This window comes from Anomaloglossus baeobatrachus, chromosome 7 (assembly GCF_048569485.1).
Source record: "Anomaloglossus baeobatrachus isolate aAnoBae1 chromosome 7, aAnoBae1.hap1, whole genome shotgun sequence".
NCBI classification, from domain to species: domain Eukaryota; kingdom Metazoa; phylum Chordata; class Amphibia; order Anura; family Aromobatidae; genus Anomaloglossus; species Anomaloglossus baeobatrachus.
In genome coordinates this window covers 275146453-275170391 of record NC_134359.1, presented here as the reverse complement: position 1 = coordinate 275170391, position 23939 = coordinate 275146453, and the positions used below count along the sequence as shown (strand labels likewise).

At 45.7% G+C, this 23939-nt stretch overlaps 1 protein-coding gene across 1 annotated transcript in view; it reads left to right on the top strand.

Moving 5' to 3' along the window:
* The window catches only part of LOC142246725 (uncharacterized), a 329582-nt gene that overhangs the window by 191477 nt on the left and 114166 nt on the right, over positions 1-23939 (top strand). Inside the window, exon 11 of the mRNA XM_075319778.1 lies at positions 4593-4693. Coding sequence (XP_075175893.1) covers positions 4593-4693 — 101 coding nt within the window. The remainder of the gene's footprint in view (positions 1-4592; positions 4694-23939) is intronic.

The following is a 23939-nucleotide window of genomic DNA, read 5'->3' as shown; positions in this document are numbered from 1 at the left end:
GGGGGTGCAGACTGCTGTATTACATTTTTGTTTGGGTGGGAGGATCGGTGGCAAAATATATCTCGTGGCTTCTTGATCTTTCCTGACCTTACCAACGCCCCTGACAAGCCCCTATGGTAAATGTAAGTGGTATAAACGGTACTGGATCTCGGCTCCGATGTCTCATATTGGTCTGCAAATATTTAATATGTCATGTGTGCATCATGTTCAATTTATACAATAAAAAAGAAAACCGGAGTCATGGGACATGTCATTGCATTGTAATAGGATTCCTGTGACTTTGTTATTTTCTTATTGTGTCTGGGAATTGCATTTCCTTGAAGTTCCACATCACAATCCAGAGGTGCAGGGAGAACATCAACAGGAAAAGCCATAAAATGTAATTATCCTGATCTCTCCCCTGGAGGTGACTTTACTGGATGGGGGATGAGCAACAAAGGACAGGTCTTAAAAATGTGTGATAAGCCTGCTTTACACGTTACGATTGTGCATATGATATCGTATGCGATCGTAACCGCCCCCATCGTATGTGCGGCATGTTCAATTTGTTGAACGTGCCGCACAAACGATTAACCCCCGTCACACGTACTTACCCGTCCATACGATCTCGATGTGGGCGGCGAACGTCCACTTCCTGGAGTGGGAGGGACGTTCGGCATCACAGCGATGTCACACGGCAGCCGGCCAATAGAAGCGTAGGGGCGGAGCTGAGCGGGACGTAAACATACCGCCCACCTCCTTCCTTCCGCATTACCAGCCGGGAGCCGCTGGACGCAGGTAAGATCTGTTCATCGTTCCCGGGGTGTCACACACTGCGATGTGTGCTACCCCGGGAACGTTGAACTATCTGACGTTCAATTCTAGAGAAATGAACGATGTGCATGCAATGAACGTTTTAATGTTCAATAGCAATTGCACGTACCTGTCACACACTGCAATGTAACTTACGATTCCGGATGTGCGTCACTTACGACGTGACCCCGCCAACACATTGTAAGATATATTGCAGCGTGTAAAGCGAGCTTATGGCTGCTTTCACACTACATTTATTTAACATGCGTCATGAACTTTTTTTTGCTGTAAAAGCGGATCCTGTTTTTACAAAGAAAAACGCATGCAAACGCAAGTGTTATTTTGCAGGATCCTGTCACTTGAAGTTTATGGGCGGGCAATGGAGTCATGTGAGCGGGAATGAGGGGAACTGAACGTCACAGACTGGGAGCTGGCATCTGACAGGCACTGCGTAGGCTCGTAACCAAGGTAAACATCGGGTAACTTGCTTGGATACCCGATATTTACCTTGGTTACGAGCGTCTGCAGGTGCTAGGAGCCGGGCTCCCGGCACACGTAACCAAGGTAAACATCGGGTAACTTGCTTGAATACCCGATATTTACCTTGGTTACGAGTGTCTGCAGCTGCTAGGAGCCGGACTCCCTGCACACGTAATCAAGGTAAACATCGGGTATCCAAGCAAGTTACCCGATGTTTACCTTGGTTACGAGCCTCCGCAACTCTCAGGAGGGGGAGAGAGGGACTGATCACCCAGGCTGGTTTCTGAGCATGCTCAGTAGAGCAAGCAGGATCCTGTCTATCAGCATGCCAGCGTTCACATATGTTTACGTGCAGTATAGTCAGGATCCAGCAATTTGCAGTATTTTGACGCAGCTCAAATCAGACTGAGAAAACAGTTGCAGCATGCTGCGGGTGCAATGCGATCCTGTTTCACTTGCACCCATACAAGTCTATGGGGTGAGAGAAACATCGCACTGCACTCGCGTTACACCGGTGTAACGTGAGTGCAGTTCGATTCTTGCATCAGCCAGCAACGGAAGAGAGAGGGCGATAAATTCCTCCCTTTCCTCCGCAGCGCCGTCCCTCCCCTCCGCAGCTGTGGTCTGATTGGCCTACAGTCACATGACACTTGGCTGCTGCTGTGCTGCGAGCGTGAGCAGAGTGTCATGCAAGGACTCATAGTAATCCCCATGTGGCCTCAGCCTAATAAGAACTATCTGTCTCCGTTTCCTCCATGATTCGGTTTTGGACTGCCCAAGACAGTGGCAAGAAGCAACCTCCTGAGAGGAATGAACAGCACCACACCTCTTCACACACCCAGCCAGAACCACAACAGTTTTCCTGTGAAGTGGGGCCATTTTGCTTATCGGAGGAAAGCCCTCGCCCTCAACTACCACCTCCTGGTCCAACTTTAAATCATGACAGGAGGGGCTGGGGCACAGACAGCACTGGGAGATCATAGACCTCTCAAGAGGAGCATACAGCACTAGGGAGTGGCACACAGCACTGGGGGAAAGCATGTAAGTTCTCAGTGTGAGTAACTAATTGTTTTCCGACGCAGAGTTTATTAATGAATGCTGCGCGGCGCATCCTCGCAGTGCACATAGGGATTTAAAGGGACGGCATCCAGCAGGTAGCTGCTGCCAGCCCAAGTGCTTCGGTCCCCAGTAATCTGCCCGGGTGCCACAGAAAAGGTCCCCACCCCTGGTTTAGACCATACTGAGCTGCACATAAAAATAAAAAAGAACAGATGATCTAATATCTCATTAATAGCACAAGTGAACAACATTAAAAAAAATGCTTCGAACACTATTAAACAAAATACTATGTACCCCAAAACTACAACAGTGCCAAACAAAACAATTCACATTCGATGAAAAAAAAAAATTAGGGTATCCGAAATGTCAAGACTAGTGCTAGTCGAACTCACACAAAAACTGGGACTGGCATGTCCCTGCTAAATTAAAAAAAAACCAAAAAAATAAAAACAGATCCACTCCGGAATCCGGTACCCATATAAGTCTATGGAGATCAATATCTGGAGATTAAAAAAACGTTGGTGGAAGGGATAGGGGGTAGGAATGCTCGCTGTGTACTCACCGAGGCTGTGTCACGGTGGAAATCTCCTTCTGGGTCACGCTTTCCCTTCCGGAGCCCACAATTAACTCTCATTGAATTTTCACTGCTTTGCCTGCCCTACAGCATGTGTAATTGGTTGCATTTACACACGTCCCCACGCTAAGTGGCAGCATGTGAGCTGATTACAACCAATCACAAGCGCCAGGACGGCCGGTGGGCTGGGAAAGCAGTGCAAGTGTCTGCGGGTCAGTATGGTGGTATAAAATTAAATAAATAAATAAAACAATCGGCGCAGGGTCCCCCATATTCTGATCCCAGCACAGACAAAGCCCAAGGCTGCGGCCCCCAGCTGTCGCGCTTTATCTGTGCTGTGTATCAAAATAAGCCCAGAGTCACATGTGCGAGGGACTCGCATCACATCATCCGAAATGGCCTGCCGCTCTCCGAACATGAGCGTGCAGCTCCATAGAAACACAACGGCCGACCCGCTCCTATCAGGAGAGTGTGCAGCTGTGCCGTGTGATACGAGACTCGCGCGAGTCCCTTGCAAGTGTGACTCTGGCCTAAGAGAAACCGTATGTGGCTTTTTTTTTTTTAAATTTAAATAAATAGTTTAAAAAAACAAAAAAATAATGAAGTGCGGTCCCCCCAATTTTGATACCCAGCTAAGATAAAGCCAGCTGGGGACTGGTATTCTCAGCCCGCAGCCGCCCGGTATTACATCCATTAGATGTGGCAATTCCGGTGCTTTACAGGCTCTTCCCGTTGCCCTGGTGCGATGACAATCGGAGTAATAGCAGGGGTTAATGACAGCGCAGAGCTGCTACTAAACCCTAGGTTAGTGATGGCACTCGTGTCTGAGATACCTGTGTCACTAACCTCTAAATGAAAGTAAATAACTACAAACACAGAGAAAAATCCTTTATTTGGAATAAAATACAAAAACACACCCTCCTTCACCACTTTATTAACCTCAAACACCCTGCAGGTCCAGCGTAATGCACACGAGGTCCCACACTATTTCCAGCTCTGCTACATCTCACAGCTAGCAGCCATAGAGCACAACCACCGACTGTAAATGCAGACAATGACTGAGCCATGATGAACAATGACTGCAGGCAGACGCTGTCACTGGCTGGGGGCGCGTCTAACTGTAACCAATCACAGACGACAGGACAGCAGGTGGGCGGGGAAAGCACGAAAAGCTGTGTGCATGCGATGAGCCTATTGCACAGTACAGGAAGTGAATGCGCGACCCGGAAGGAGTTTGCTGCCATAACACCAAGTCTCCGTAAGTATGAAACGCTCGCTTAATTCTTGTGTTCTTTATTTTTCCTTAAGTTCCCCAGTGCTGAATCTGGATCGTACACTTGGAATCCTGGGCCTGCGTCTGGCACCCCGGCATTTTTGAAACTGTGCGGATCCAGACTTTTACAGTCGGGGTCCGCTCAGCCTTAGTCCAGACAAAATAATGAAAGAAATCACTGTCATATTGTTGTACACTTACCGGACCCTGCTCCAGTGACGCCTGCTTCTACCACTAGGTGCCGCTGTACTGACTCTGAGGGCAGCACTGGTGATATAGGAGGTGGTGATGTTGACAGCGATTTGTGGCTCAGTGCCCACACGAGATTCTAGTAAAAGCCTCCATCTAGAACATTCCACAAGAGTTTTCCTTCTTTCGGTGACTTTTACATTTATTATTTTCACAGTTTTGAAATCCAGGCAAATATCCGAGGAAGATTCATCCTGAAGCCATAATGAAGAAAGGAGAAAGCGATGTGTGGGGAGATAAGCGGTGCAAAGAGGAGGAACCTACAGGTAATCGCCCCGGCGAGGAGTAATGACTAGTGATGGCCGGACCCGCAGATACCCGGGATCGGCAGATGCAACCAGGTCTATAGGGACCTGAATCAGGCGCTTTTAAAATAGTGTAGAACGTAAAGGAATAGTTGACCCCTAAAGTATAAACCCAAAATTGTTAATTAGGGGAAAACCCAAAAGTTACCACAGGACCACAATATAAATGCAAAAGGGAAAAAATATTTTATTGAAATAATTTACAAAGGAAGGTGATGGAGTAAAGCAAGGAAGAGTGGCTAAGATGGAAAATGCCACACAAGGGGAACAGAGTAAAATACACTCCAACCACCTCCCTAGTGACACCCAGTAAAGGGTTAATTACATATAGTAGAGTAAATTCCAGCAGCATATACATAACTAGAAAAATTGAAAACTTGTCAGCGACTCACAGGTTAAACTGTTTGATTGCACACACTATAGACATTCCACAGAGCTATCCACTCATTAAGTCTGTACAGCAGCAATTAAGCTGGTTAGTAACTGCTGTGATGCTGCGTGCGCCTCATAAGCAGACACTAATGGTCATGTCACACACAACGACCGCGACGACGACGTCGCTGCTAAGTCACCATTTTCTGTGACGTAGCAGCGACGTGTCGTCGCTGTCGTTGTGTGTGACATCCAGCAACATCCTGGCCCCTGCTGTGAGGTCGCTGGTTGTTGCTGAATGTCCTGGACCATTTTTTGCTCATTGCTCTTCCGCTGTGAAGCACACATCACTGTGTGTGACAGCGAGAGAGCAACGAACTGAATGTGCAGGGAGCCGGCTTCTGCGGATTCTGGTAACCAAGGTAAATATCGGGTAACCAAGCAAAGGTTGCTTGGTTACCCGATATTTACCTTCGTTACCAGCGTCCGACGCTCTCAGGCTGCCAGTGACGGCTCCCTGCACACATAGCCGGAGTACACATCAGGTAAATTAGCAAAGCAGTTTGCTTATTAACCTGATGTGTACTCTGGCTAGGAGTGCAGGGAGCCAGCGCTAAGCGGTGTGCGCTGGTAACCAAGGTAAATATCGGGTAACCAGCGTAGCATTTTGCTTGCTTACCCGATATTTACCTTAGTTACCAAGCGCAGCATCGCTTCCACGCGTCGCTGCTGGCTGGGGGCTGGTCACTGGTGAGATCTGCCTGTTTGACAGCTCACTAGCGACCATGTAACGACGCAGCAGCGATCCTGATAAGGTCAGGTCGTCGTGATCGCTGCTGCGTCGCTACGTGTGACCCTAGCTTAACACAAACAGACCCCAATAAAACAACACCATTTCAGTGCCAGGCATCATGTAAAAATAAGGCGATTGTGTACGTGTGTGTGTGTGTGTGTGTGTAAAGAATTAATAGACAAGTTGTATTTTAGAGGATTATTTTTATTATTGATCAACAGCTATGTTCTCAATCAACCCAAAAGACTCATAAATATGAAAGCTTAATATTTTTGGCAGTTGGAGTGGGGTTTTTTAGATTTGGCTATCTTAGGAGGATTCTGTTTGTGCAGGTAACTATTACTGTGCAGTGTTATTAGGCAACTTAATAAAAAACAAATATATTCCCATCTCACTTGTTTATTGTCACCAGGTAAATCAATATAACTGCACAAAATTTAGAAATAAACATTTCTGACATGCAAAAACAAAACCCTCAAAAAATTAATGTCCAATATAGCCACCTTTCTTTATGATGATACTCAGCAGCCTACCATCCATAGATTCTGTCAGTTGCTTGATCTGTTTACGATCAATATTGCGTGCTGCAGCCACCACAGCCTCCCAGACACTGTTCCGAGAAGTATACTGTTTTCCCTCCCTGTAGACCTCACATTTTATGAGGGACCACAGGTTCTTTATGGGGTTCAGATCAGGTGAACAAGGGGACCATGTCATTATTTTTTCATCTTTTAGACCATTACTGGCCAGCCACGCTGTGGAGTAGTTGGATGCATGTGATGGAGCATTGTCCTGCATGAAAATCATGTTTTTCTTGAACAATACTCGGTAGATAAAAGGGCTGTAGAAAAGAAAGCGCAATAGGGTCTTACCCAGGTGACGGGAAGGTGAAAGAAAGTGTTACACTCACCTATAATGGTTGTGCCAGTCACAACCACTATGCACGCATGTGAGAATCCAAGTCCGACAGCAGACCCAAAAATGGCGGATAACAGAGAGTAAACGGGAAAACGGGTTGTAAATCCGCGCCAAGGACTCAGAAGATTCAAAGGAGATTTATGCTTCTTTTATTGGCATGCACATGTCTACGCGTTTCAGGAGTCACAACTCCCTTCGTCAGGACAGCAAGCAAGGAACATCAAATTTGAAATTTAAAAGAAGCATAAATCTCCTTTGAATCTTCTGAGTCCTTGGCGCGGATTTACAACCCGTTTTCCCGTTTACTCTCTGTTATCTTGAACAATACTGACATCTTCCTGTACCACTGGTTGAAGACGTTGTCTTCCAGAAACTGGCAGTAGGTCTGGGAGTTGAGCTTCACTCCATCCTCAACCCGAAAAGATCCCACAAGTTCATCTTTGATGATACCAGCCCATACCAGTACCCCACCTCCACCTTGCTGGCATCTGAGTCGAAGTGGAGCTCTCTGCCCTTTACTGATCCAGCCTCTGGCCCATCCATCTGGCCCATCAAGAGTCACTCTCATTTCATCAGTCCATAAAACGTTTGAAAAATCAGTCTTAAGATATTTCTTGGCCCAGTCTTGACGTTTTATCTTATGTTTCTTGTTCAGAGGTGGTGGTTTTTCAGCCTTCCTTACCTTGGCCATGTCCCTGAGTATGACACACCTTGTGCTTTTTGATACTCCAGTAACGTTTCAGCTCTGAAATATGGCCAAACTGGTGGCAAATGGCATCTTGGCAGCTTCACGCTTGATTTTCCTCAATTCATGGGCAGTTATTTTGCGCCTTTTTTGCCCAACATGCTTCTTGCAACCCTGTTGGCTATTTGCCATGAAACGCTTGATTGTTCAGTGATCACGCTTCAAAAGTTTGGCAATTTCAACACTGCTGCATCCCTCTGCAAGACATCTCACAATTTTGGACTTTTCAGAGCCCGTCAAATCTCTCTTCTGACCCATTTTGCCAAAGGAAACGAAGTTGCCTAATAATTAAGCACACCTTATATAGGGTGTTGAACTGTTGATGTCATTACACCGCACCCCTCCTCATTACAGAGGTGCACAGCACCTGATTTACTTAATTGCTAGTTTGCTCTCAAGCCTATACAGCGTGGAGTAGGACAACATGTATAAAATTTATCATGTGATCAAAATACTCATTTGCCTAATAATTCTGCACACAGTGTGTGTGTGTGTGTGTGTGTGTGTGTGTGTGTGTGTGTGTGTGTATATGTGTATATATATATATATATATATATATATATATATATATATATATATATATATATATATATATATATATATATATATATATATATATACAGTCATGGCCAAAAGTTTTGAGAATGCTACAAATTTTTACAACGTCTACTGCTTAAGTTTTTCTAATGGCAATTTGCATATACTGCAGAATGTCATAAAGAGTGATCAGCCTAACAGCAATTACTTGCAAAGTCAATATTGGCTAAGAAAATGAACTTTAACCCCCAAAACACATTTCAACATCAATGCATTCCTGCCTTAAAAGGAGCAACTAACATTGTTTTAGTGATTGTTCCATTAACACAGGTGTGGGTGTTGCTGAGGACAGGGCTGGCGATCAATCAGTCATGATTAAGTAAGAATGACACCACTGGACACTTTAAAAGGAGGCTGGTGCTTGGTATCATTGTTTCTCTTCAGTTAACCATGGTTATCTCAAAAGAAACATGTGCAGCCATCATTGCTCTGCACAAAAATGGCCTAACAGGGAAGAGTATCGCAGCTACAAAGATTGCACATCAGTCAACAATCTATCGCATCATCAAGAACTTCAAGAAGAGAGCTACCATTGTTGCCAAAAAGGCTCCAGGGCGCCCAAGAAGGACCAGCAAACGCCAGGACCGTATCTTAGGCTATGTGCGCACTAGAAAAGTGATTTTTCTCAAGAAAATTTCTTGAGAAACTTCTGGGAGCTGAAAATTACCGCACCTGCGGTAAAAAACCGCACCAAATCCGTGGGAAAAACGCATGCGGTTTTGCCGCGGTTTTTCCGCAGGTTGGTCCCTGCGGTTTTTTTATGTTAAACTGCAATAAATAATAGATAATAGATAGATAATCGATAGACAGATAATGGATAGAGGGAAAGATGGATAGATGAATAGATAGGTGAGAAAGACCTATATAATGTCCCACCTCCCTGCATTTCCTAAGCTGGCACCCTTTAGTGACTTTCATGTGGCACTAAAGGGTGCTTAACCTTGTATTTAGCCAAAAAATAAATAATTAAGAAAAAATGATGGGCGGCACGGTGGCTCAGTGGTTAGTGCTGCAGCCATGCAGCGCTGGGGTCCTGGGTTCAAATCCCACCAAGGACAACATCTGCAAGGAGTTTGTATATTCTCCCCGTGTTTGCGTGGGTTTCCTCCCACACTCCAAAGACATACAGATAGGGATTGTGAGCCCCAATGGGGACAGCGTTCCTGATGTATGTAAAGCGCTGCGGAATATGTTAGCGCTATATAAAAATAAAGATTTATTTATTTTTTATTTTTATAATGACGTGAGGTCCCCCCATCTTTTGTAGCCAGCTAGGGTAAAGCAGACGGCTGCAGCCTGCAAATCACAGCTGGCAGCTTTACCTTGGCTGGTAATCCTAAGCAGAGGGCATCCCACGCTGTTATTTTACATTAAATAAATAATTTAAAACAAAAAACGTGAGGTCCCCCCCAAATTGGATCACCAGCCAAGGTAAAGCGGACAGCTGTGGTCTGGTATTCTCAGACTAGGGAGGTCCACTGTTATTGGACACTCCCCAGCCTAAAAATAGCAGGCTGCAGCCATCCCAGAAGTGGCGCATCCATTAGACGTGCCAATCCTGGCGCTTCGCCCCAACTCATCCCGTTGCCCTGGTGCGGTGGCAAACGGGGTAATATATGGGGTTAATGCCAGATGCGTAATGTCACCTGGCATCAGGCCCTGGGGTTAGTGATGTCACGTGTCTATCAGATACCTGACATCACCAACCCAGTCAGTAAGAAATAAAAAATAGACAACAAAAAAAGTTTTATTTGAAAAAACACTCCCCACATTCCCTCTTTCACCAATTTATTGACAAGAACAATCAAATCCTGATCCAGCGTAATCCAATAAGGGGGAGGGGGTCCACGGCGATCCATACCATAGTCACTGTCCCAGTCCATGAAGAACAGAATGTTCCCCATTGGCTGGGAGAGCAATGCAGTGACCTGAGCTAACATCAATAGCCCAGGTCACTGCAGGGGATGACGAGCGCTGCTGTCAGGAGGATAGATGAGATCATTACCTGCTGTGATGATCTCCTGCAGTCCTGCCATCAGCGCTGTCACTGACTTCTATGCCCGCCGCGTTGTCAGCAGTATCGCGAGAGCCCATGACGTCACTGCTAGTGACAGTCTCGGGCCGCGGGCATAGACGGCAATGACAGCGGTGACGTCAGGAGGCAGGAGATCGTCACAGCAGGTAATGATCTCATCTCCCCTCCTGACAGCAGCGCTCGGCATCCCCGCGGCTGCACGCACTGCTGTGTGTCAGTATCTGCCAGCACTGCAGGGTGACAAGCTGCTGATACTGCAGGCAGACACTGACACTGCAGAGCAGGCAGCGGTGGGGCTGGGGCGGGACACAGACTGCACGGGCACCCGCTGGACGGCACACGGAAGTGCTTCTGTGTGGCGTCCAGGGAGTGTGACGTTTGTGTTTATTCTGCTCCGCTTCCTCTTCTGTCATGACATCACTCCCTGCAAAACCGCAGGCAGCGATGAGCATTACCGCAGGTAAATCGTGGCTATACCGGGGGTATACCGCACATCATTTGCTACCTGCGGTATACCCCCGGAATTTCGCGATTACATTACATTACAGTGAATGGAGTGAAATTCCGGGGGTATACCGCAGCTACCTGCGGAAAAGAAGTGACATGCACATTTTCTCAAGAAAATCTTCACAAAGAATTTTCTTGAGAAAAAAACGCAGCATGCGCACAGCTATTTTTTTTCCCCATAGGTTTTCTTGGAAATGTCTGCAGAAAGATTACAAACATTTCTCAAGAAATTTCCGCAGCAAAACCGCGGGTAAATCCGCGGGTAAAACGGCCTAGTGCGCACATAGCCTTAAAACTGTTTCAGCTGCGGGATCGGACAACCAGCAGTACCGAGCTAGCTGAGCAATGGCAGCAGGCTGGTGTGAGTGCTTCTGCATGCACTGTGAGGCGGAGACTCTTTGAGCAAGGCCTGGTTTCAAGGAGGGCAGCAAAGAAGCCACTTCTCTCCAGAAAAAACATCAGGGACCGACTGATATTCTGCAAACGGTACAGGGAGTGGACTGCTGAGGACTGGGGTAAAGTCATTTTCTCACATGAATCCCCTTTTCGATTGTTTGGGACATCTGGAAAACAGCTTATTAGGAGAAGAAGAGGGGAGCGCTACCACCAGTCTTGTCTCATGCCAACTGTTAAGCATCCTGAAACGATTCATGTGTGGGGTTGCTTCTCAGCCAAGGGAATCGCACCACTCACAGTCTTGCCTAAAAACACAGCCATGAATAAAGAATGGTACCAGAATGTTCTCCAAGAGCAACTTCTCCCAACTGTCCAAGAGCAGTTTGGCGCCCAACAATGCCTTTTCCAGCATGATGGAGCACCTTGCCATAAAGCAAAGGTGATCACTAAATGGCTCATGGAACAAAACATAGAGATTTTGGGTCCATGGCCTGGAAACTCCCCAGATCTTAATCCCATTGAGAACATGTGGGCAATCATCAAGAGATGGGTGGACAAACAAAAACCAACAAATTCTGGCAAAATCCAAGCATTGCTTATGCAAGAATGGACAGCTATCAGTCAGGATTTGGTCCAGAAGTTGATTGAGAGCATGCCAGGGAGAATTGCAGAGGTCCTGAAGAAGAAGGGTCAACACTGCAAATATTGACTTGCTGCATTAACTCATTCTAACTGTCAATATAACCTTTTGGTACTCATAATATGATTGCAATTATATTTCTGTATGTGATGTAAACATCAGACAAACAGAATTAAAAACCAGAGGGCAACAGATCATGTGAAAATATAATTTTGGTGTCATTCTCAAAATGTTTGGCGATGACTGTATATATGATTACTGTATATATGCAGACCATTGAAACCCACATTACCTTGAGTCATTCTGTTAGCACACAAAGACCTGGGGCACAGGGAGGTCGGACGCACCTCGACATACGTTTCACCTGAATGGCTTCGTCAGGAGGTGTGGCTATACGTGGAGGGAAGGGTTTAAATACCCCTTTTCACAAAGTCCCAAATAGAACAAATCAGCGCGCTCAGCGCCATGTTGTCCTGCTCCCCCACATAATACGGCGGTGGCCCGCCGAGGATGATGGGAAGGAGGACATACGTTATCCCCCCTATCACCACAGCAACGCCACAACAACCACAGTGCGCGATAGTCCGGGACAGTGCATGTGTGTGGCGCGTATGTGTCCATGGGAATGTATAGAGGAAAGAGTAGAGCAGGTCAATACGCCCAGCCTCACGCCGTCCTGCCCCCCTGCACGACGCGGCGGCAGCCCACCAAGTAAAAAGGGGGAGGAGGACTACTTCATTCCCCTCCATCTCCACGGTGACGCCACAACAACCACAGCTCGCTGAAGGCCGGGACATCGCACGTGCACACTACATCTGTGTCCGGGAGCAAGACAAACTCATTCAGTAAGTGGAATCATTACTGATAACCAAAAAAGGGGTAAAGATAGCAGATACCGCTTTGATAAATGTCAGGATATTTGATGACTGCAAGGATATGATATTACATAAACAAAAAGTATATGCAAATATAAACCTGCACAATTGTTTAGTGACACAAAACATGGCAGTACATACATCAGTCCAGCACTCCAAAGAGAATCCGGAGTAAAAGAAAATAATAGACAATTTAATCATACATATCAAAAAATAACAAATGAGAGCACATGCCACCAACATTATCGCCAACAGAGGATGGAGCTTGTCAGAAGTTGATGGACGACTCCGCAATACTCAATAGGTGTAAATGACCAATCTGAGAAAAACTATGGACACAATCCAAAAGGGATGTTAAGGTTAAAATGATGATGATGATGATGATGAGACTCAAGCGGTCCCTCAGAATCTGACTGCTGTTACAAATTATATTGTCATGTGTGCACGCGAGAAAGAACGATAACAGACACTATATCGGTTATGGACCTTCTCCATGACGGGCGCTGACCAACTGGTCTTTATTGTTTGAAACTTTCTATAGTTCCCGGAGAAGTGAAGAGTGTAGACAAAATACAGTCCAAACAAGTATCGCAGGCTGGACTCAGGACATATAGGAATTAGCATAGTCTCTGTTGGATTGGTCAGTCAAAACTTTAGGAATTCCTTTGTTCATCATCTTCTTTGTGAGTTGTCCAGGATGCAGCAGCCATCTTTAAAATTACATATGCTGGTATATACTGTGTTAAGGAAAATCACTAAATATGCAATATACATATATACGTGTTAGTAAGGAACAAAAGCATTGATAAATATGTGTGTTAGTTTACATCTACTAAACTATATACCTGAGTCTATGAAATGGCTGAATTAGGTATTTTTAGTTACTTAATTCTTATCCTCAACACGGACCTAAAAAAAAAAAGGATAGGGAAATTAAAAACAGAATAATATTTATTATTTACTGGGTGTCACTAGGGAGGTTGGTTGGAGTGTATGGTTCTCTGTTCCCCTTGTGTGGCATTTTCCATCTCAGCCACTCTTCCTTGTTTTACTGCTTCACCTTCCTTTATAAATGGTTTCAATAATTTTTTTTTCCCTTTTGCATTTATATTGTGGTCCTGTAGTAACGTTTGGGTTTTCCCCTAATTAACAATTTTGGCGTTATACTTTAGGGGTCACCTATTCTTTTAGGTTCTATGTCTATCCTCTTGGACCAGACCATTCCTTTTAGGAATTATTTGTAGGTTTTGCTTTAAAATGGTGGTAGAAGGGATAGAGGAATTAGAGCAAGCGTGTTATACTTACCGGTCTCACACACGGCTGTAACGCTGCTTCCGGGGTCACTCATTATCCTTCATACATAGGCACTACTACCCTCGCCCATAGGCAGTGCCGGTGTCTGTGATTGGTTACAGTCATACTGCGCCCCCACCCTGTGTGTCTGACAGCTTTCAATCACAGACGCTGTATGAGTTCCTAGATTGGTGTAAAAATAAATAAAATTGGCTTAGGGTCCCCCCATATTCGGATACTTAGCACAGGTAAAGCAGATGGCTACAGGCTGCAGCATCCAGCCGTGTGCTTATCTTGGCTGTGTAACAAAATAAGATGGACCGCATGCAGATTTTTTATAAAAAATGTTTCAATAAATAATTTTTAAAAACCTGCATGCGGTCCCCCTCAATTTTGATACCCAGCCATGATATAATAAGAACAATTCTCACATGAAGAGCCATGTAATAAGCACTCTGCCGTAATATGTATACCGGCAGAGTGCATGCACTACTCATTTAGTAGAAGAACAGGAGAACAGCAAGTATGATGCAAAAATACAAAATTTATTAATAAAGGTTGCACACGTATAGACAGCAAGGAAGGGTTAAAAACAACTACCAATAAATCATGGGGGGCACAGAGTACAAAGAGGCATATAGAAATTGCGCATGGTCAAAACTAGCCGTGGGAGAAGTGAAACCCAGAGACCTATCTTCTCTGTTAGCCGTGTGGGAGGTAATACCAAAATTGATTTAGGGTAAACAGAGAAAAAAAGGGGGGCTCACTGGGGGGCCACTGTGTGGGGGGGAGGGGAAAGTTTTTTTTAGTTAGTATCTGCCAACTCAGATTACAGTGGTCAGGTGTGAGATGTGAAACATACTTGATTTTAAATGCAAAAGCATGTTCTGAGGAGGCAGGACCAAACCGACAGCTAAGTCAGGATCATTGGTATATATCTGAAATAGTCATGATTATCATAAAGAGACCCCAGAAAACAGGGATGTAGCTCAGTGGGAATACCTGGAACGGTTAATAACAGCATAAAAAGAAGTTATCAATGAAGTGCAAGTGCATCAAACAACCAGGGTCCCAGAGGACTCATACAAGTAAAAACTGGGATTTAAGAGGTATTGCAAGGGAAGATGTGACAATAACAGGTTCAAATAGCCAAGCAGAATATAAAGTGTACATACCCAGAAGGAGCAGGATTGCCTACCAACGCGCGTTTCGCGAGGGTGCTGTTGCTTTTTCAAGTGAGAAAATCCTACTGGTAGAGTGTGCTAGACAGGTATAAAAAGCCCCAAGGGGAATTAACATTGCAATCAGGTGCGGGAGCCCAGGGGGAGGAGAAGGTGTGTCAAAACTCTTAGAGCCGCCCAGGCAAAATTTGATAGGGTATTCATTAGAGTAGGTGGCGCTAGGCAGCGGTTGCTAAAGGGATTAGGTCGCTCAAAAGATAAGTATCATACAAGATCCATAAAGCATATGAATCCCGTCCATATATACCATAGCGTTTACAGTGATATAAATAGTAAAAAACATACTGGTAGACATGGTGCAGGAGAAGCCCGACAGTCCGGATGTCCCGCCTTCTGACCAAGCGGGGAAGGAACACGTGGTGTCAGAGATGCGTCACCCCGACAACAACGTGATCCAACCCGGCAAAAGCCAAGCAAAGCGGGCAACGTCACAGACAAGGGAATTCCCGGAAGTCCCGCCCCTGACTGTGTTAGCCTGGAGAGGGGAGAATAATCTCCATAACACAGGGCATTGAAGGCGCGTAGCCCTAACAACAACTTGACGGGGCAGGGGGTGTCACGGACAAAGAAATTCCCGGGAGTCTCGCCCCAGGCTGTATTGACATGGGGGAGATTGTCTCTGTGGCACAAGAAGTTAAGAATGCGTAGCCCTGACAACAACTTGACAGGGCAGGGGGCGTCACAGACAGGGAATTCCCGGAAATCCCGCCCCTGGCTGTCTTACCACAGAACAGAAGATAGTTATCTCCGTGACAACCAGCAGATAAGTAAGACAAATAGGGCATTCATACAAAACCAAGTCCCCTGCCATTAGATAAAGGGGGGGCATACAATACCCATAAAACATCCCAATAAAAATCATTTCAAGGTTAACACAGAAGAAATTATATATATCGGGATGTGTACAAAATACAAGGAAACGATGGAAGGTGTCTTTCAAAGGACTAAATCCCCATGCTATAAATATAAAACAAATTTCTTATATCAATGGTTGCTATAGCAACCTAAGATATAGCATGGGCATATGTATATATGACAAGAAGAAGAGGGGTGAATGAAATGACTAGATAAGAAAAACTGATGAAAACGGACCGGTCCTGCAATCAGCAGTGAATATCACGGAGTGCAGGCGTGCCGCCCCAGGTACGCGTAACCAAAAGGGCAGGACGCCGACCCCCTAGATAAACCGCCAAGAGCAAGGGCGTCAGTAAGCATCAGGGTAGTGGCATATCCATAGAAGTGCCCCAAATAGATGTAACTACCAGGCCAAACAACCCCTCACAGTAAAATGCATAAGGAGGAGGGGGGGATTATATTCCAAACAAACCACCCATCCACCTGTAATACAATTTCAACCCTGAAGAGAGTATCAGTATGGGGATATGTAAACATGAATACACATTAATCAAAAGAATGATGATCCTCCAGGAAAAAGGGCAGTGTTTCAAAAAGCATATAACCAATGAAGAATGTCCATAAATAGATGACGTGGATCGAGAAGACATCCGTTCGGTATTCATCCATGAAATTAAAAGATAGCCATGAGGATTGTAGACACCGGCTTGGGAACATCAAATACTGGAAATATTATTCCGAGATTCATACGATGGATCAGAAAGTACATCAGAGAGCGACTATAGCCAAAAAATGGTAAAGAGAAGCAGAGTAAATACACACACAATGACTAGCGAGGCAGAGCACACATACCATAATAAAAAATGAGTTAAAGGTAGAAAAGTGAAAACAAATTTAAAAACAATAACAAATAATAAAATAGACCAGATGAAAAAGAGAAGGCCAGTATCTAATTGAAACCAAAATAAAAAGAAAAACAAAACCAAACCACAAAAAGGGCCCTATAGAAAAGAAACAAAACTGATGTTTTCATTGAAACCTGCAGGCGTTAAAGTGCCAAGGGTGGCGATCCAGCGGGCTTCAACTTGAGCCATTCGCTTTTTAAGATCACCACCCAGGGAGCCGCCACGGATAACATCAATGCCTCTAACCTTAAGGCCAGAGGAATCGCACTTATGGAATCTCCTGAAGTGCCGCGGAAGTGTCTTCAGGAGACTCTCATCAGTGACATCTGCTGCACCACGAATGTCACGTACGTGCTCTCTGGTACGTACCCGCAGCTCACGTGATGTAAGACCTATATATACCAGACAACACGGACAAGTAGCATAATAAATCACGTACGTGGTGGTGCAGGTGATGTAATGCCGTATGTTCATAGTCCGTGTACCGTCCGATGATGAAAAAGTCATGGCACGAAGGATATTAGGACATGCAACGCAACGCCCACAGGGAAAACATCCCTGTAAAGGGCCACGAGTGCCGAAAGGATTTGGAGGACAAGGTACATAGTGACTCCTTACCAAGATGTCACGGAGATTTTTCGCTCGGCGAGCTGTCATGAGAGGACCTGAAGGTAAAATATCAGCCAAAATTGGATCTGTACGTAGAACAGGCCAGTGTCTCCTGAGGATGTCCCGCATCAGTTGCCATTGGTTGTTAAAAGTCCCTATAAAACGAATAGGGAGATCAGTCTGTGGTTGTTGTTGTTTACACTTATACTGAAGCAGCTGAATGCGGGGGGTGTTCTTAGCCTACAAATATCCCTTTTTAATGCAGCGGTTACTGTATCCGCGATCCTGGAAACGGCGCCTGAGTTCTGTGGCCTGTCTTTCAAATGATTGGTCAGAGGAGCAGATCCGCCTGATCCTTAAAAACTGACCGGTCGAGATGGCGCGTATGGTAGAAGAAGTATGAGCTGACGATGCATGCAGCAGGGCATTGACTGAAGTGGATTTACGATACATGGTTGTCTGTATAGATGATAGAGAATCCACTTCAATGTTAATATCAAGGAAGTCAATGCGCCTGCTGCTGTATTTGTATGTCAATTTAATATTTAAATCATTAGTATTAAGTTGACCCATAAATTCATCAAGCTGCTCCACTGTGCCCTGCCCAAAAAATAATACATCGTCGATGTATCGAAGCCAGCACTGCACATGGGAGCTGGCGCCTATGCCCCCATCGCCAAATACCAACCTCTCCCACATGCCGAGGAAGAGGTTGGCATACGAAGGGGCACAGGCCGCCCCCATGGCAGTGCCGCGCTGCTGTAAATAAAAAGTTTCCTTAAAAATAAAAAAATTATGTGTAAGGACAAAGTGGAGCATCTCGAGGATGAACAGGTTCAACTCGCCATCCCGATCGCTCATTTCAAGAAAGAGGCGGACCGCCCTCAGACCATCTGAATGTGATATACACGTATAGAGGCTCTCCACGTCTGCTGTAACAATCAGCATATCTTGATCCATAAAGATGCCATCAATCCTCCCGAGGACGTCCGTCGTGTCACGAACATACGAGGGTAAGGTTTCAACAATAGGTTTAAGATGGTAATCGATAAATTTACATATTGGGTCACACAAACCCTCGATGCCGGACACAATAGGGCGCCCCGGGGGACTAAGGGCATCTTTATGGATTTTAGGTAGTAAATAAAAGGTCGGTATCTTAGGATATTTCGTGGAGAGCCCCTCCATCATTTTTTTATTGATAATGCCACTCTCAAGCGCCGTCTCCAGGATTTTGGACAACTCCAATGAAAAGCGCTGTAAGGGATTATGGGGTAGTTTCAAGTAAGTACCCCTATCACGAAGTTGCCGGAAGGCTTCTTTTTCGTAATTTTCCACTGCCCAGATCACAATGTTCCCCCCCTTGTCTGCTGGTTTGATGATGATATCATTATAATTAATCAGCTGAGTAAGAGCAGTTCTTGGTTTATGAGTTAAATTATCACCCTGTCTTCTGACTGAGATTTGTTTGAATTCATCAGTCACCAGTCTGGTGAAAACATCTACAGCAGGACATAGCGACAAGGGGGGGAACTTTGTAGATCTGGGCAGTAGTGAAGCAGGGAACACACCTGTAGAGACACTGGACTGTTCAAGTAGAAGATCCTCAAGGACCTGTAGCGCCTCCTGTTCAGCAGGGCTATCCAGACCATTACTGTCTCGTTTATGGTGAAGTTTTTTAAGGACCATTTTACGTGCGAATAAATGGATGTCTTTCAAAGCTGAAAAAAATTCAAAATTGTTAGTTGGAGAAAAAGTTAAACCTTTGGCCAGAACATCCAGCTGGGTGTCAGAAAGAGTGCGTGAGGAGAGGTTAATCACCTGTAATTTATTTTTTCCTTGTTTGTCATTTTGTTTGACGGCTGTTTGTATATTTCTAATGGTCTTAACACGGGCTCCCACACTCTGTTCAAAATCACATACTCCACTTGACACATCAGAGGATGAACCGCCAGCGGAAGCCAATGAAGACATGGAGACAGATTGCCCACGAGACAGAGTCCTGGTCCGGTAACCCGGACGTGACCTGGAGTGCCATCTATAGACTGAAGTATTGGTGTAATCTGAGAGATCCCTGTTATATTTCTTCAATTTCTGGCCACTGATCTCTTTTTCTAACTTGGAAATCTCATGCTCAATCTCCGTTTCCATCTTGGTAATCCTCTCAGCTGAGCAGTTGGTCTTAATCAATCGTTCTAATTCCTCCAATTCTGCTTCCATGGCGGATAAGGAGGTATTATTGTGGTCCCTGAGCAGGGACAGGAACCCCCTAGAGCAGGCGTGGGCCAGAGACTCCCACTTCTCCCGGAAGGAGGGATCCTCCACCGGGAAGGAGGGGAATATCTGGACACGCAGCCCCCGGGGGATAATGTCCCCATCCAGATATCGGGTTAACAGGGCCCGGTTCCAACAGATTTTCAACCTCTTTTTTAGAAGTTCCCTATATTTAAAAATGGTAGTTTCATGATTGGGAGGGTTAACATCACTGGTCGTGCTGTTACGGTGCTCACGCAAAACGTCATCAAAACATGCGTGCCACGCCCGGTCGCGGGCACGGAAGTCCATGCTCAAATGAGAAGGTGCTGTGAAAAACACAGAAAAGCATACAATAAGAACAATTCTCACATGAAGAGCCATGTAATAAGCACTCTGCCGTCATATGTATACCGGCAGAGTGCATGCACTACTCATTTAGTAGAAGAACAGGAGAACAGCGAGTATGATGCAAAAATACAAAATTTATTAATAAAGGTTGCACACGTATAGACAGCAAGGAAGGGTTAAAAATAACTACCAATAAATCATGGGGGGCACAGAGTACAAAGCGTTACCATAGCGTATAGCGTATACCATAGCGTTTATATCACTGTAAACGCTATGGTATATATGGACGGGATTCATATGCTTTATGGATCTTGTATGATACTTATCTTTTGAGCGACCTAATCCCTTTAGCAACCGCTGCCTAGCGCCACCTACTCTAATGAATACCCTATCAAAGTTTGCCTGGGCGGCTCTAAGAGTTTTGACACACCTTCTCCTCCCCCTGTGCTCCCGCACCTGATTGCAATGTTAATTCCCCTTGGGGCTTTTTATACCTGTCTAGCACACTCTACCAGTAGGATTTTCTCCCTTGAAAAAGCAACACCACCCTCGCGAAACGCGCGTTGGTAGGCAATCCTGCTCTTTCTGGGTATGTGCACTTTATATTCTGCTTGGCTATTTGAACCTGTTATTGTCACATCTTCCCTTGCAATACCTCTTAAATCCCAGTTTTTACTTGTATGAGTCCTCTGGGACCCTGGTTGTTTGATGCACTTGCACTTCATTGATAACTTCTTTTTATGCTGTTATTAACCGATCCAGGTATTCCCACTGAGCTACATCCCTGTTTTCTGGTGTCTCTTTATGATAATCATGACTATTTCAGATATATACCAATGATTGTATTTCTATAACTGTTACTTGTTTGTATATGATCCTCCTGAATTGTAAAGCGCTACGGAATATGTTGGCGCTATAGAAATAAAGATTATTATTATTATTATTATTATGATCCTGACTTAGCTGTCGGTTTGGTCCTGCCTCCTCAGAACATGCTTTTGCATTTAAAATCAAGTATGTTTCACATCTCACACCTGACCACTGTAATCTGAGTTGGCAGATACTAACTAAAAAAACTTTCCCCTCCCCCCCACACAGTGGCCCCCCAGTGAGCCCCCCCCCTTTTTTTCTCTGTTTACCCTAAATCAATTTTGGTATCACCTCCCACACGGCTAACAGAGAAGATAGGTCTCTGGGTTTCACTTCTCCCACGGCTAGTTGTGACCATGCGCAATTTCTATACGCCTCTTTGTACTCTGTGCCCCCCATGATTTATTGGTAGTTGTTTTTAACCCTTCCTTGCTGTCTATACGTGTGCAACCTTTATTAATAAATTTTGTATTTTTGCATCATACTCGCTGTTCTCCTGTTCTTCCAGCCATGATATAGCCAACAGCTGGGAGCTGGTATTCTCAGGCTGGACCCCCCAGGCTAAAAATAGCAGCCTACAGCCATCTAGGATTATCTACTTTATCATGGATGGGTTCCAAAATTGTGATATGTATGTCTTATGTTGATACACAGCCTTCATCTGCGCTGGGTATCATAATATGGGGGACCCTACCTCAATTTTTTTTATTTATCTTTACACCAATCTAGACACACACAGAGTCTGTGATAGAAAGCAGTCAGACACGCTGTCACACCGGGGGGGGCGCAGTCTGACTGCAACCAATCAGAGACTCTGCAACTGCCGGTGAGCAGGGAAAGCAGTGCATATGTATGAAGGCTGTTGAGCGGCCCCGGAAGTAGTATGAGCAGCCCCAGAAGCAGTGTTACAGCCGCACGTGAGACTGGTCAGTATAAGGTTCCTGCTTTTCCCTTTGTTTTGTGTTTCAGTTTTTGTTGCCATAAATTTCCTCATTCAGCTAAAATACGGATTATATATGGCTGACAGTGTGATAGCGGTATGTGTGATAACCCTGGCTGTGCATCTACAATATGGATTTAAGAATAAACTGAGATGATAGATCATCAATGACACATAAGAAACCTCATTTAGTATTTTTTATGATCCATCATGGCTCCAGGATTAATATGTAACGTATGTAGCAGTAGTAATTGTTTGGGGTTTTTTTTTTTACCTTAGTTTTATTAACAAAATAGTCAAGTCAGACATGGTACACCACGGATTGTAAATAGCAAAAAACAAATTATAAAGTACCAATCAAGCATAAAAGCTAATCTCAACCATATCTGGTGCAACGTTATCGTCTATCTACTTTTAACATTGGAACATTGGAACAATCAACGTATCTCTGTGATAGACATGCAGGCAGCCTATTCCGAATTAGTCTGAGATAACCATAACTAAAGATCACAGAAATAACACAACAGACAAAAATAAAGTATAACTGTCGCGGGCGGAGGAGGGCGCAGCGCTCACCCACAGCTCAGGTCCGGCTCTGCTGCGGCCTGCTTGCTCGCTGCTCGGTGGTGGCTCGAGCGGCGGGCTGGATCCCGGGGCCTCGAGCGGCGCTCCTCGCCCGTGAGTGAAAAGGGGATTTGGTGTTTTGGGGATTTGATTGTCCGTGACGCCACCCACGGTTGTGGTGAGATTGTGACACCACCGCTGCTCTGGACGGGGATCCCGGGAGCGATGACTGGGAGCAGCTTGGATGTTGGTTCTCCCCTCCGTGGGTAGGGGGTTGGTTGTCCCGGGGCCCGATGAGGGTTAGGGATTGCAGGCGGGTTGCAGGGCCTGGTGAGGTGCAGGGTCGCGGGGGCAGCGCTGTGCCGCACGGCACGGGGGCACTCACTCAGCCAATGATGAAGACACAGTTCTTGGTAAAACACACGGCTGGATGGACGGCTGCGGTGGTTTCTGCTCCTGGTAGGTTGATGGTGACTGCCTTTCCCTGCACCTGTGTAGTGTAGATGGCTCCAATGGGTTCCCACCGGTAACCTGCTCCCCAGGTTGGATATGTGCTGAAGGAGCCCCCTTTTGCCCGCAGGCTCTGGCCCTGGGAACTCTAGCCTTGGCGGTGGCTGTAATTCCCTCTAACGGTTGGACTGTTGCCTTCTATCGGGTCTTGACTGCTGGGAAACCCAGGAGGATCCCTTCACTAACGGATTTGACAAATTCAATGGCGACTCCTAGCCTTGTCGGGGTCCGTAAGCCCCTGCCGGATGGTGCTGGCTTCTCTTTGCGTACCGGTCCGGTACCGCCGGGCCACCGCCCGTCGACGGTCCTTACGGTCTGCTCCAATAGGCCTCTCCTGCAGACGGTCACCACCGTCTGCCAACCTTGCTGTACCGTCCGGGCCACACACCCGGACCAACTTCAGACTGCTCTCTTGCCACTTCACTTCCTCTCACTTTCTACTCCAAAACTAATCTGCTCTGTTTTCCCGCCTCCAGGACTGTGAACTCCTTGGTGGGTGGAGACCAACCGCCTGGGTCCACCCCCTGGTGTGGACATCAGCCCCTGGAGGAAGGCAACAAGGGTTTTGTAGTTGGCTTTGGTGTGCCTAACCGGGGTGTGGGGTGTGTTGGTGTTGTTCTGTGATGACCTGGATTGTCCAGGGCGCCACATAACCATACTATCATTATTTGCCGCTGGAGGATGTCACACCTTCAAATTGCAAAAAGAATCATTAGCTACATTAACCTCTCTCTCAAGTTTCTGTGAGTGTGCTGGGAGATAGATCCCAGATTTTATCCCACAGGGGTGTACTAACATATTCAATGCGTCACCAGCGTTCCAGGTCAATGCTCTTCTGAATGCCAGGCACTTCCAGTCATGTGCATTAGATCTCTCTGAAGCTGGGACACATACACCCGGCTTCATACTTTGCTTGACTGGAAGTGCCTGGCATTCAG